Source organism: Rhodnius prolixus, unplaced genomic scaffold (assembly GCF_049639745.1).
Source record: "Rhodnius prolixus isolate KJV_2025 unplaced genomic scaffold, Rpr scaffold_13, whole genome shotgun sequence".
Taxonomy (NCBI): Eukaryota; Metazoa; Arthropoda; class Insecta; order Hemiptera; family Reduviidae; genus Rhodnius; species Rhodnius prolixus.
In genome coordinates this window covers 13,213,563-13,228,823 of record NW_027411583.1, presented here as the reverse complement: position 1 = coordinate 13,228,823, position 15,261 = coordinate 13,213,563, and the positions used below count along the sequence as shown (strand labels likewise).

The following is a 15,261-nucleotide window of genomic DNA, read 5'->3' as shown; positions in this document are numbered from 1 at the left end:
TGATAAATTATCGAATAATGCAATAAAAATTAATATCGTAAAAATGTCCAAAATAAACATGTTTTGAACATTATATTTCTGGTTTCATACTTCTAATGCAATGCAGAATCAAAAAAGTTAATGAAATATTTTCCTGAAGTAAAAGAAAGTAAAATATAGATCAGGGAATGAAAGTGAAAGAGCACCATTTCATGTACGAGATAACTGTGCTTTTATTGGTGAGGGAGTGTCTTACGGTGTCACTACGTCATCAGCTACTGCCCGCCCACTTCACACATCCCGTTAGCCAATGAGATTAGAGAATCGTTTTTGGCAATTATTTCTAGGAAAAATACTATTTAAATTTTTTTTACTAATTTTTCCCCCGTAGGTACTTGATAAATTATCGAACAATGCAATAAAAATTGATATCGTAAAAATGTCCAAAATAAACATGTTTTGAACATTATATTTCCGGTTTCATACTTCTAATGTAATGCAGAATCAAAAAAGTTAATGAAATATTTTCCTGAAGTAAAAGAAAGTAAAATATAGATCTTTGAATAAAAGTGAAAGAGCGCCATTTTATGTACTGGATAACTGTGCTTTTATTGGTGAGGGAGTGGCTTACGGTGTCCCTACGTCATCAGCTTCAGACCGCCCACTTCACACATCCCGTTCGCCAATGAGATTAGAGAATCGTTTTTGGTAATTATTTCTAGGAAAAATACTATTTAAATTTTTTTTACTAATTTTTCCCCCATAGGTATTTCATAAATTATCGACTAATGTAATAAAAATTGGTATCGTAAAAATGTCTGAAATAAACATTTTTTGAACATTATATTTCTGGTTTCATACTTCTAATGCAATGCAGAATCAAAAAAGTTAACGAAATATTTTCCTGAAGTAAAAGAAAGTATAATCTAGATCATTGAATGAAAGTGAAAGAGCGCCATTTTATGTACTGGATAACTGTGCTTTTATTGGTTTAAAATCAAATGTAATAAAAATATTAATAAAGACTTATTATTATTATTATTAATCTGTACACTCCAACAAACAACCTTTTTTTTACGAAATTCTTTGCATGTTTTGACGTGTTAATTTTTTCTTTAACTATGATGTTTTACTAAATGTCTTTTGCACTGTTCAGTGACTTTTCGGCTACTCCGAGACTATCCCTTTTGCTAAAAAATTTACTGAACAGAATTTCAAACAGAAATGACAATTCTTTAACACTTTACAATACATAGAAAAATGGTTCATTAAGTAATATAATTATATTGTATTTATTGTAATATAAGATTTTTTTCTTGAGAACTATTTGATCTGGGTTGTTGCGAAAAATTACAGTTTTAAAGGAGGATTTTCCCTATATTTTAAAGAAAATTTGGGAATTTTATCTTTTATAGATAAAGAGATAAAAATTGTTAAAGTTTATTTGTTTTTCAACGTTACGCTTTTTCGTGCAGTTTTTGACGATCAACCCTTATACAATTGTCCTACCGGACAGTTTTAATTAGTATTTATAAAATTAAACGGCGAAAATATCCTTGGGTAGAGGAGCGACAGTTTGGAAGGGGGTTGGAACCAACTGCTTTAAATTCTTGAGGATGTTGATTTGATTTAGCCTGTAACCAGTAAGAGTTACTTTCAACGAAATGATTAGTTACTTAAGTCTACATTTATAATTATAAATTCATAAAAAATAAATTAATAAATTAAAAAAAAGAGGAAACTTTGATGCACAGCTAGAATTAAGAAAGGAAATGACGTATATAAAGAGCATAGAGACAATATCTGTTCTGTTGAACCTTGGCTTTGCCTGAAGAGATAATATAACTCCGTCCTGATAATTAGTAATGTACCATCAAACATGGAACCGGCGTCACATGTACGTCACATGTGTGTGTAGGGATGGCGAGAGGGTTCTGTTTGGGTAGGACAAAGGGCAGACATTGGGGCCCCCCACAACTCTATAAAAACTGAGGAAGGAACTGCACCCCGCCAGGTCCCATCTCTTTTAAGTCTGGAGTACAGAGTTTCTTTATTGTCTGCTAAACAGGGAGCCCTTAGCAGTCGGTCGGTGCACCTCCTCAAAACTATAACTTAAAAAAAAAACTAACTAACTTCTAAAACTAACTGATGATAACATGTGGCTTACAATAAAGTGGAGTCATTCATAATAAAATATCTAAAAAGACATTATATTTTTTTAAAAAAAGGTCTTATTAAAATATTTAAATAATAATAAACCAATTTATAACCTCTGTAATCCTAAAGGTTATTTTATAGCAAATATTAAACAAAAAAAAACTGAAATATACAATAAAATGGTTGTGAATTAAAGTAATTTACTTTTTTTTCGAACTCAGGGGACCACAAGAAGCGAAACGTAAGCAAAAAAGAAATGATGTAAACAAAAAACATAAAGCTATCTTTATTGAAAATCAGTGTTAAAGTTGACTGCTCTGATATTCTGACCGCAGGGCAACACTGCTTTGTGTGCAACAAGGTCGGGGCCCCCCTCGACATAAAAATTATTCTCTCATTCTAGTCTCTGTAGAAATGAATAAAACCTTATCACATATATCTTACTTATTTCTACATTTTCACACATCGTCATCACATAAATTGGCGAGAAAAAAAAACAAAAAGAAAAAGTCTTAGCTCACATACTCTTGATTTTCTACATCGATCTTATAATCGAGATTAGTTCGATGACCTAGCCCTGGATGTTACCACATTATAACCTCTTGCTGTGTGTATACCGGGCATGAAATCTGGGCAAAAGTTGATCACTAATCTATGGAAATTCTTGTTAGGAGCTTTATATTTAGTGTTAGAAATAGAAAATGTATGGGGAACTATATTAAAAATGCATAAACACTAACGTTTCTTTATATTTTCTCTAAATCAAATTTACAAAAAAAATACTTCAATATATTCACACATACAACAAACATGTCTCCTGTTTCTTACTCTCCACCGCGCAATAATCTCCTCTACACAGTGTTGCTCTCTTCAATAAGAAAATTCCCTCACCATTCCCAACATACTCCCACCTTTCAATTTATTTTTTCAAAAGAAATTGAAACACACGGACTATAAATCCAGTTTTCTCGGGACTTGAATGATCCTTGTTCTAGTTCTTTTGACTTCCGCTGTCCCCTCCTTCACCACTTCCTCTGTTTTCTTTTCTACTGCTCGGGTCGCTGCACCTTGATCAGTACTTGACAACTCTAGTGGGTAGAGTCGTTGAAACGGTCGTGTATAAGTGCCTTCTGCTGTCTTGATCTTGGCCACTCTAACTTCTCCGTCCTTTCCTGGGAAGGTCTCAATAATTAAGCCTAAAGGCCAATTTATTCTTTTTACCTGGTCCGCTCCCACCAGTACCACGTCACCTACTTGCAGCTCCTTCCCTTCTCTCTTTCCTCGATGCACCAAATAGGCTAGGTACTCCTTTCGAAACCTTAGTCTTAAGGAAGTCCGTAATCTTTGTAAATAACGCCATCGGTGCTTCATAGAACTTTCGTCTATGTTATCTAGATCGGGTACCTCACTCGAAGGCAGATTATGAAGAAACATAGCAGGCGTTAAAGCCCTCATTTGATCCACATCGTCCGAGATATATGTGAGGGGTCTGGAATTTATAGTTGCCTCACAGTCACAAATTATGGTATTGAGTTCCTCGTATGTGACTGTAGTTCTGCCTAAAATTCTTTTCAACAGATCCTTAATCATTCGCACTAATCGTTCCCACCAACCACCCCACCATGGAGCCGCAGGTGGGTTGAACTTCCAATCTATTCGATTAACTTGTGCAAATTCTACAATCTTCTCCCAATCTAAACCTCTCAGAGCATTACTGGTTCCTACAAAGTTTGTTCCGTTATCTGAAAAAATTGTACAAACTCTCCCTCTCCTTGCTATGAACCTTCTCAAAGCAGCTATGAAGGCTCCAGTCGATAACTCTTGCACAATCTCTAAGTGCAATGCTCTATACATCGCACAAGTAAATAGAGCGATCCAACACTTCTTCCCTCCCTTCAAATGAAGAGGCCCTGCCATGTCGACTCCCGTCACTTCAAATACAGAGGAAGCCTCTATCCTTTCACGGGGTAGAGGCGCCGGTGGTGTATTCGCCTCCTTCTGCCGATGCCTTTTACAAATTATGCATCTAGATATTACCTTTTTAATCGTTCTTCTTGCTTTTATAATCCAAAATCGTTCTCTCAATTTTATCAATAATATGTTAACCCCGGCATGTTTAAAAGACTTATGATAAAACCAAACAAGTTTGTCTACAATATGATGTTTCGAAGGTAATAGTATAGGATGTTTGAAAGATTCTATTTCGTCTCCTAATTCAATTCTTGTTTTAATTCTCAATATTCCTCTGTGCATAAACGTTGTGAATTCCTGTGATTTGGTTATCCTATCCTTTAAACCTTCTCTTTGCGCTATCTGGATAACCTTCTCCTCCGCCCTTTGAAATTCAGTAAATGACAATTCTCCCCGGAGTGTGTGTCTAAATTGCTCAAATGACAATCCTTCACAAACAATTTTCTCATTCGATGGATCTCTCAACTTCCGAAGAAAACGCCAAATCCAGCCCACCATGCGAACCATCTTTAAATAACTTGAAAAATATTTCAATCTATCGCTCAGAGTACTTTCTTCACAGAATGTTGCACATACTACTGTCTTCCGCTTTTCGCGGTTCACTTCCTCTTCTTCTGCGGCAAAGACACTAGAAGGCCACAATTCCTCTCCTGCTCTCAACCATTCGGGGCCCTCCCACCAACGACTTTCGGCTAATACCTTTGCGTTGCATCCCCTCGATGCAAGATCTGCAGGATTCTGTCTTCCTGGGATATGTCTCCAGTCATCCGGACAACTATTTTGGCAAATCTCTTTACATCTGTTACCTACGAAGGTGTTCCAGTTACCTTTTGTTTTTATCCATGTCAAAGCTACAGCTGAATCGCTCCAATAATAACTTTTGAATTCCATTGATAGTGCCCTTTTTGTAGCTACACCTAAACGTGTTGCGATTACCGCAGCCATCAACTCCAGTCGCGGTATCGTCATTGCCTTAATAGGAGAGACTCTTGACCTCGCCTGTACCAGCCGTACTATTACTGAGTCTCCGCATCTACTTCTTATGAAGACGCACGCTGCGTAAGCATCCTTACTCGCGTCACAGAAGACATGCATGCTAACTTCTTCCCATGTTATACATATGTTACGGGGAATCTGACATTCTCGTAACCAGGCTACAGTCTTCAACCAGGCGTTGAACCTTTTCTTTAACTCTATGGGAAGATCACCATCCCACCTACATTTTAGTAACCATGCAGCTTGCAACAATAGTTTAGGTACAAGAGTAACTGGGCACGCTAAACCAATCGGATCGAAAATTTTCTGGGCCACCGACAGTAAACTTCTTTTTGTGACAGAACCTGAAACAAAATCAACGCTGTTAATATTACAGTATAATTTATCGGAGGTGGTGTCCCACAGTAACCCTAGCACGGGTTCCATTATTTTGTTAGCTTGATTCACTGTTGGATCATTACAATTAGAGTTCCACTCTCTCAAATTGAAATGAGCTAAGTTCATTAGTTCTTTAGCTTCATTAATGAATTTTGTCAAGTCCGAGGTGTTCTCTACACTCGTGAGGCAGTTATCTACATACAATGATTCCTTCAGTTTTCCTGCTGTCTCTCTCAGATGTGGTGGTGCTTGCTCGAAATGGTGGGCTATTGTGGCAGCCAATAAAAACGGGCTTGACGACACTCCAAAGATCACACGACAATGTCGGTAAATTTGTATCTCTCCCTCAGCTTGTCTTTTCCACCACAGAAATCTCATGAAATCCCTATCCTTTTCGTACAAACTCATCTGGAGAAAGGCCTTTTCGATGTCTGCAATAACTGCGATAGCATATTTTCTGAACTTGATCACAATCTGAGGAATTAGCTCAATCATGTTAGGCCCCCTTTCCAAACATTCATTAAGTGAAACTCCGTTTTTATCCTTTGCAGAAGCGTCAAAAACCGGCCGTACCTTTGTAGTCGCACTTGTCTCCTTTAAAATCATGTGATGTGGTAAATAATGGCAATCAATTTCCTTCGGGTTTGCCTTCACCTCTTCAATCACTCCCAACTCCAACCATTCCTGTAATACAGACTTATACCTATCAAAATTTCCACTACTTACTAGCTTCTTGGTGAGGCCAGTCAACCTCCGCTCAGCAAGATCTTTGTTCGACAATAGTAGGGGATGACCTTCCTTCCAAGGTAGACTAACTTCATACCTTCCCTCTTCGTTTCTCCTTACTGTTTCTTTGAAGTGTCTCAAGGTTTCAGCTTCTACTTCCTTCTTTATGTCATTTGCATGCTGATCTGTAATGCCTAAAACATCAAGTCTCCATAAGTCTGAGATATCAAGCTTATTACCACAATACATACTTGTAAGTGTACGATCTTCCACACAAGTCTGTTTGCCCAAGACAGTCCATCCTAATCTTGTTTCAACAGCTAGCAAACCGTTCTCTATCTCCTCTATCTTTCCTGTGAGTATCTGTGGCAACGTGTCTGCTCCTAACAATAATTTTATTTCCAAGTCACTCCGTCCCGTGTCTGATAATAATATATCTTTTGACATTAAAGACTCTAAACATTTCATGTCTTCTAATCTAGGAACCCAACTGCAAATCTTTCCCTGATCTAACACAGACGTTTTACATGAAAAATGTTCGGCTAAATCCTGTAATTCAACCTCATAAACATAGTGGGTTTGCTTCTTGACTTCCATTCCACCAAAAAGGCTGTGCGAAAATGTCTCCTTGCCGGCCTCTTTGAGTCCTAAATGTTCTACGCATTCCCTTTTAATGTAAGACTTCTGCGACCCCGAGTCTATGAGTGCTCGGACGATAAGTTCTGATTTAGGACCTTTGATCTTTATCATTAGAGTTTGAAGCAGCGTTACACCTGAGCTGTAATTAATAAGAGAAGTTCCAATCTGCGTCTCTTTAGAACCTTCTTCTAAAGACTTATGTTCTTTTTCCCGTTGCTCTGGGCACATGACTGACAAGTGACGTTTATGGCATATGAAACACTTAACAAAATTCTTGCACTGTCTAGCTAAATGTCCTTGTCGCAGACACTGAAAACATCGTTTGTTCTGAACCAATCGTTCTCTCTTTTCTTGAAATGTTAGACTACCAGCATTAAAGCAATCTTGTGGTCTATGAGTTTTATCACAAAATACACAAGTTGATTTTTCTGTATTTATCAAAGAGGCTGCTGAAGGTAATTGGCGTATGCTAGCCCTCTCATTAGTAGCCTCTTTTACGAAACTAGCACGCGTAAGTAACAATCTCTCCTCACACTCGACCTCTTGCTTCAAAAATATTAGCAGTTTTTCTAAAGGTTTTACTCCCATTTCTTGTTCATCCTTTTCTTCTTCTGACATTCTCTTTCTTTCCCAAATTTTCCATAAGTCTTCAGGCAAAGCTGATTCAGCCAAAGGATACAAAATAAACGAATAATTATCCATCGTCACGCCCAGCGACTCAAGTGCTTTTAATTGTGTTTCTAGTTTGTCAAAAAGGTCGCTTAAATCACTCCTCTTTTCCTTAATATTCTGTTGAAGAACTAACTTCAACAATTCTCTAATGTACACCTCCTTTAATAAATCGTCTCTTCCAAATTTTCTTTTCAATCGTTCTATGGCTGGTTGATAATTTTCTGCCGACGGTGGGAACCTCTCGATAAATTTTCGAGCTTTCGAGCCCTCTTTCATTGATTGAATTAAATACTGGAATTTATCTTCTAAAGATAACTCGTCATCGTCATGAATTTTCTTGAACTGGGCCCAAAACCCTATCCATTCCTTTATGTCACCGCTGAATTTTCTCAACTCTAATTTAGGTAAACGTAAACATTTTTTACTTGATAAACTCCCCTTGCTCTCAGTTTGTGAGTCTACATCTTTATCCTTTACTGACAATTTATCTGAAGCACAAAGCTTTCTTTCTACCTGATTCTTTAATGTAATCCACCTGTCTCGGTAATTTTGTACCTTATCATATTCTTCAGATATTTCTTCCTCTGTAACCTCTTTCGTAATAAAAATAATTTCACGTACCTTACTGTCCAGCCCAAATAATTCCATTGCTTTATCTTCCAATTTTCTATATTCTATCTCCAAAAGATGAAGATCTTGATCACTTGCTTTTACCATGTCCTCCACTAAATTAGCTGTTACTGAAAACAACCTCCTCCATTGTGCTCTTTCTCGTTTTAATACTAACAATTTATCATACATTTTCTTTATAATTCCCCACAAGGGATGCCACTATGTTAGAAATAGAAAATGTATGGGGAACTATATTAAAAATGCATAAACACTAACGTTTCTTTATATTTTCTCTAAATCAAATTTACAAAAAAAATACTTCAATATATTCACACATACAACAAACATGTCTCCTGTTTCTTACTCTCCACCGCGCAATAATCTCCTCTACACAGTGTTGCTCTCTTCAATAAGAAAATTCCCTCACCATTCCCAACATTTAGATTGTGATTTAGATAATTGCCAAAGTGTTGTACTTTGTGACGTAGAAGTTATTGCCAACACGGGAAAACATTTTGCCTACGAGTTTTCACATGTTACAGTGCTTTAGTGGCGACTTATTATTGTGGTTAATAAAAAAACTCTTGTCTTGTATGATGGCCACTGCAAAAAAATCCCTTTTTGGAGCTGTAAAACCTGACAATGAAATCCTGACACAGGCAGGTTTTGGCAAGCAAGTGATGAGGAATTCTACTATGATTACAGTAAGTTTTTGCTACTTACTTTATTTTGTAACAATTTTGGTGAAGTGAACTCTAGCCTTAATTTCTGACATAAAGCTGCCCTGTATAAGTTATAGAGCTATGTGTTTGTTTACTAACTTTAAATAACATCATAAGAAGTGCTTCAGGAAAATCTTAGAAGACCCAAATTCTATTCAGTAAAGTGGGCACTTTCGTTCAGGTGGTATTCATTAAATTTTGCAAAATTCAATCTCACATTTGATTCATATTAATACAATTTAAATGGGCAAGCTCAATTGTCTGAACTTGTTTAAACCAATCCAGTGCAGCCTGACTTGTCACAACACTAGGCTCCTTCAACACACTATCTTCTTTGAGCTGCAGCTTAAGCTGACAGATATCCAGTCTTAGATTTCACTTCCTAGAAATCTATTTTCCAGCCTGAAGGTATTTTGATTAACCTGCGAATATATTCGCCCAAAAATATCAAATTTTAATAAAATGATTAGAATATCTAAATTGCTTTATAACAATCACGTCATATTTTCTGATTAATACGTCATTGTACGTACTTATATACTTAAAGAAATCAGAAGAAATAATAAAAGAAAACAAGCTACACCTGGCCAACGAGTATAATTCTAAATGACTCAGCCATTAGCCGGGTCATTCTTCAGCTCGATAGAGAGCACAGCATCCTGTGCGACCTTAATCGCGTCATTTATGACCTTCCTGTCTCTATCCTGGTACGCGAACAGCATTTTTTTTTTTTAATTCCAACCAATATCTCATTCATGCAGAACGAGTATTCGTAGTTTAGTTTGGAGCTCTCCTGTACCTGTACTGAAGAAGAGTGATTCTTCTTGTACAGCTTTATAAATGACTCATTGATAGATGCGTAGATCCGTTTTAGAAGTTATAGTCTAAAAATAGTGATTAAACATCATCTTAAACTCTTGAACTACGTGATCTTTTTTGTCATTTCTTCGACAGAAAAGCGATCCAACTGAATCTTACTTTATGATTGGTTCCTATACTGACCATTGCATCAGATCGGATTTTTAAAGGAGCAAAATTATTTTCATTTTAACCTGAGAAAGAATCATAACTCTTAGCTGATTTACCCGTGATTAGATTCAGCCATTATCATTACATAAAATCATAATTCCGTTTAATCAAAAATCAGTTTTATGTGGAGTTTTTTGGAATTTAGATATCGTTGATTTTACCCGGTGAGAGTTTATTGTTTATTGGTTAGGGTTTATTGTTTATTGGTTAGGGTTTATTGTTTATTGGTTAAGGTTTATTGTTTATTGATTAGGGTTTATTGTTTATTGGTTAGGGTTTATTGTTTATTGATTAGGGTTTATTGTTTATTGGTTAGGGTTTATTGTTTATTGGTCAGAGTTTATTGTTTATTGGTCAGAGTTTATTGTTTATTGGTTAGGGTTTATTGTTTATTGGTTAGGGTTTATTGTTTATTGATTAGGGTTTTTTGTTTATTGGTTAGGGTTTATTGTTTATTGGTTAGGGTTTATTGTTTATGGGTCAGAGCTTATTGTTTATTGGTTAGGGTTTATTGTTTATTGGTCAGGGTTCATTGTATATGGGTCAGAGTTTATTGTTTATTGGTCACAGTTTATTATTTATTGGTTAGGGTTTATTGTTTATTGGTCAGGGCTTATTGTTTATTGGTTAGGCTTTATTATTTATTGGTTAGGGTTTATTGTTTATTGGTCAGGGCTTATTGTTTATTGGAACTTCCAGTTCTTATTTTTAGGGTAGCATTATCTTCCATTACATCCTAGTTCATCAGCCTTCACCAAGGCAGGCGATACAGCTGTTCGTTTTCCTCAATCTGACGCGGTACAATCAACTCCCATCTGTCAGCAATTAAATTTTCTTGAAAAGTGCTTTGAAAAATGGAGCATCCAAGTTAAATACCCAAAAATACCAGGATATAACTTTCTCACTTAGCGGTACAGGTTCCTTCCTGTTTACCTAAGACTGCTTGAATCCTTAGGCCGATATACCTGGGAATCTACCATCTACCATCAATAAACTAGCGACATGGAATTCACATACAACGACAAGAACTAAAAAAGAGCCCAATTTTTATTAACCACTACCTTTTATTCAGGATGTTTCCAGTAAGAACTTGAGATCGAAAATTTGACCCGATCGCAATACTTCCGCTTTCCCAATGTATTTAGAGTGAAAGTGAGGGAAATACGATGGTTCTCACTTCTTCCAGAAAAGTCTGGGCGAAGTTAATGGCAGGTCTGAGATATGCAATTAAAAAACCAGAATATTGGGTTGAGTACCCCTCACATAGATCTCGGCACAAAGTGCACCTCTTTCGTTCACAATCTCTCTGTCTATCTCAATGGCACTAGAACCCAGTTAGTTGGGTCATGGCCTCCTCGATCTTACTCTGCCAGTCATCCACTCTCTCTCTCTCTCTTGCAGCCGCCATCCCAGTTCCTAGTTCGCCTGGCATCCTGCGACACACTGTCAAACCATCTCAGCTTGGGTCTTCCAACTCTCCTTTTGCGGTCAGGGACTTCCTGTAGAAGCTTATACTGGATCTCTTCCTGGACCATTCTCAGCGACATGTCTAAGCCTGATTAGTTTTTAATCCACGCTATGATATTCGGCGGTTCTTTCATATCAGAGCATACAGCTCTCTCGTTTGTTCTGCGTCAGTCAAGTCAGTCATGTTCTCACGTTTTGGGTTCGAAGATCTTACACGCAATATTTTTTCTTTCGAATATTTAAAAGGCGTTTGTTCATCTTCTGTTTGCTTCTGTCTATCTTCTATCCTAACTTCATTCACAGCCACTAAAATAACTAAGTGAGATTGTATCTTATAAACTAGATAAACAATGTTGAAAGATAATTTATTTAGTTTTGGTTAAAAACATTGTCAACTATAACTTAGTAAATCTGTTAAGGAGACAATAGAGAGGTAAGTGTTGGTTTGGAATGACAACTAATTGTGCGAACTGCAACTACCTTATCTGCAACACGGCTACAGCTTATCACGTACTGGTGATACTGCAACCGGCAGTAGATCACGTCCAAACAATATTAACTCACACTGACTGCTCTAGTCATTTACTGACTTCTGAATCAATCGCTGATGGCATTTTTTTTTTCCTTTTTTTGTTTCCTGTAGGATAAGCGGAAAATGACTCAGCCGTGGCAATGAAAGGATTTTTTTCCCTTTTTTGTTCTAAGAGAAAACATTTGCGTGTGAAATTTCCCCAAGAATTCTGTACAGGAAATGAAATATCCAACATGGAAAATAATTCTCAAATCTCAGGAAATCTCAGATCATCGAATTGGTTAATATTTTTTTTTAAAAAAAAATATGATTTCTGGTGATTCTGGAGAAGCTGTGACGTCACGCTTTCTTACGACCAGTACCCTCTTATTGTAGGGCACTCGGGGGGTACGGGGGTCCTTCCACAGTTTACTGAACCACCAGCTCACTGAAAGCATTTTGACACACTATTATTAACTGACAGACAAAACACTCGCCTTTGTATTGTCCTGAAAAATATTCAAAGAGCCCACGGAAATAACTTTGTGCTTTCAAACTCTTCCGAAATCTTGTGTGCGCGCGCACTATTTTAAGAGATGACATCATATAGTGAGAGATGACGTCAGTACTAAGCCCTACAAGGAAGACGTGTAGACTTCTTCTGACCTCGTAGATCTGATTGTCTGTCTATCTCCACCCGCTCTCTCTTAGCCACTAAGCGTCTCAAATAGTTATTTATGTATTCTAAGCCTGGAGTCTGAAGACAATATCATCTACATCCCTATCTCCGGCTTGTATCTTGAAAGTAATTAAATGGAGGTTCCCCTCTCTAATTATCTAATCTACCCGCAACAAAAACTGTCTACATAGTTTCTGAAGAGAGAGATAGAGACGACCCTTACTAAGTTTGTCAGTCTGTAATAAGCCCGGCCGGCCACTCGCTTGGGTAAATCTTGCTTTGAACGAACACACTCATAACCAATAGCTCACACTGGGCTGGGCTTTCCTATTTCAGGTTTTCACAGGAAGTATCAAGTTTTTGGAGGAGCTGATACTTTCTGTCTCATGCTCAGCTGTCAATATCTCGAAACCGGAAATAGCATGCTACAGAGGCGATTTTTTTTTTTTTTTACTGTTTCAAGTATTTCTCGAAAATGATTTTTTTTTAACGCAATATAAATTTATATTTGGGCGATCTAATGGTTATGAAGCGTTGCTTTGTTAGTGGGAGATCCCCAGTTCGAATCCTGGGTCTAGGTCAGTGGTTCCCAACCTTTTTATGACCAGGGACCATTTTAATATTTTTGTTGTTAGCAGGGAGACCACAAGGTTCAATATCACAAGAAACTACTTTTAGATTTTAAAAATAAACTTCAATTAACATTGTGATTACGTTTCCAGTTATATTAATGTGCTATTTGAGCTTGCATTTTCTTAACAAGAAGATGAGTAATCCTGGGGATTGATGAGATTGTTTAAAGCTACACGCATCATCATTTGCTTTTTAGTCGTCTCCTGGGGACTTGTTTTTAGGCGCTCTACCCTCGCTTGACGTCCCACTGACCGTGCCGTCGCCGCACACGTGGCCGCATGTCAAATAAATATATTATTATTTTACAAATGTTAAGTGTTTTGCGGACCACAGTTTGGGAACCACTGGTCTAGCTACTTTTTATTTGTTAGAAAAGAATGTTTAAGGTAACTATGTGCTTCCGCTTCCGCTTCCGCGTCCTCGAATCATCGGTAGTTGTAGGTTAAGCCCTACCGGAAATAAAATAGGCGATTACTTTACTTTTGTTTATACACATTCAATGCCCTCAAATTTATTACAAATAGTTTCTCCAGGAAAGCAATCCTGGAAATGGTAGCTGGAGGAGCTTTCCAGTAAAGTGTCCTTTGAGATCTCTTCTTAGTTTGGCCCTACCAGTGCCTGCTACTAAGAAAAGGGTTGAAAGTGAAACAGGAAGCAACAAAAGAAAAAACAAGGGTTTATTTCCGCCGTGTTGAATATCAATCCTGTCTCTTTGAATTACCATCTTTCAATCATCGTCAGAGATTGCTCAGCAAATGTAGTGTGAGACGGAAACATAGTTTTTCCTATTGTTCAAAGCTAATGTTTTTTTTAAAATTCTATTAATTTTAATAACGTTTCCGCTTTTCATTTCCCTTACTTCCAGGGAAATTATCTTTCGGTATTAGGTACAGCTCTAGAAATTTGATACGTAATAAATGTTTTAAAATTCTAGTTGGAAGATAATTGAAAATTTACTAAACATTTTGAGAAGAGAAGGTCGTGTGAGTGTGAGCACACCGGATGTTCTTCCAAGAAGGAAGTTAGAAATATTGACTAAAAGTCAGAATTTCTATTGGCTGCAAAATCTTTAGCGTTCGCATCCAAGTAACTGAGACTGTACAACAATAAATTGAGTCTAACAAGAGTTGATGGCACCACAATTGTGGTCGTAGAGAAGAAAGGTAAATTAATTGCAATGCTCTGATGATGGATGTAAATGAGAAAGATATGCAAAAGAATGTTGGCCTTACTTTACAAATGGGCAAATTTTTTCCAGCGGGGAGCCTCATCACACACATGTGCTGACACAATGGAGTGCACCACCACACGTTAAAGCTCGCATGTCTCGTCCGGCTAAAGATGGCGCGATGTGGCACCGTTAGTTGAAGACTTAACTCCACAAGACCTGGTTCCTCCTCTCTAGTCCTCTAACTTATATACCCCAACTAAACAACCAAAACTAAAGGTTAAAGGCATTACCACCAATAACCTCCTTCTACAACATAGCCTGCCTCAAATTATAACCACTTGTTTCCGGTTTTGCTTTATTACAAAAACTCCCTTCCAATCCCAGCCTTGGCTTTAGAATTAAAGAGTTGCCAACACACTCACACAGATGGAGTCCACATAAATCACTCCATTGCCGCGATAATAAAAGCTGAAAGATAAAAGCTCGTTTAGCAAACATTACTCAGAGCTTTTTATGACTTTCTTTCTTTTTTGGGCTGAAATTTATTCAGCAGTAAATGGCTGAAATAACCAATCTCGCGTGGGTATACTGAAAAAAAGGGAATGTTGAATAGGTTGGCCCGGTCTTACCACAGGAGCAACCAAATCAAACATGATTAAGCATCTGCTACTTCTACGGAAGAGTATCAGCACAGGTCTGGGCCACTGCAGGCTCAGAAAACACATGCATCGCATGGGCTGTCAGATGGCTAGCCTTTGTAGGTTCTGTCAGGAAGTGGAGGAGGAAACGGCACTGCTCTGTGTTGTGTTAGTGTGAAGGGCTCGTGTGGCTAAGGATATTACTTATCGGGGGAGGAAAAACCAAGGTCTGTGAGAGCTTTACCCAAGAGTCGCTCACCAGCATTAAGAGTCTGATCAAA

The 15,261-nt window shown here is 37.4% G+C and overlaps 1 protein-coding gene across 1 annotated transcript; it reads right to left on the bottom strand.

Annotated features, from left to right (window-relative positions):
- Positions 1–3,087: 3,087 nt before the first annotated feature.
- On the bottom strand, positions 3,088–8,319 carry LOC141447915 (uncharacterized). The gene has a single exon (XM_074115848.1). The coding sequence runs from the start codon at positions 8,317–8,319 to the stop codon at positions 3,088–3,090; it is 5,232 nt and encodes a 1,743-aa protein (XP_073971949.1).
- Positions 8,320–15,261: the final 6,942 nt, after the last annotated feature.

Bases quoted from the DNA above. Each gene is read 5' to 3' on its own strand.
- LOC141447915 (XM_074115848.1), bottom strand. From the start codon at position 8,319: ATGTATGATAAATTGTTAGTATTAAAACGAGAAAGAGCACAATGGAGG.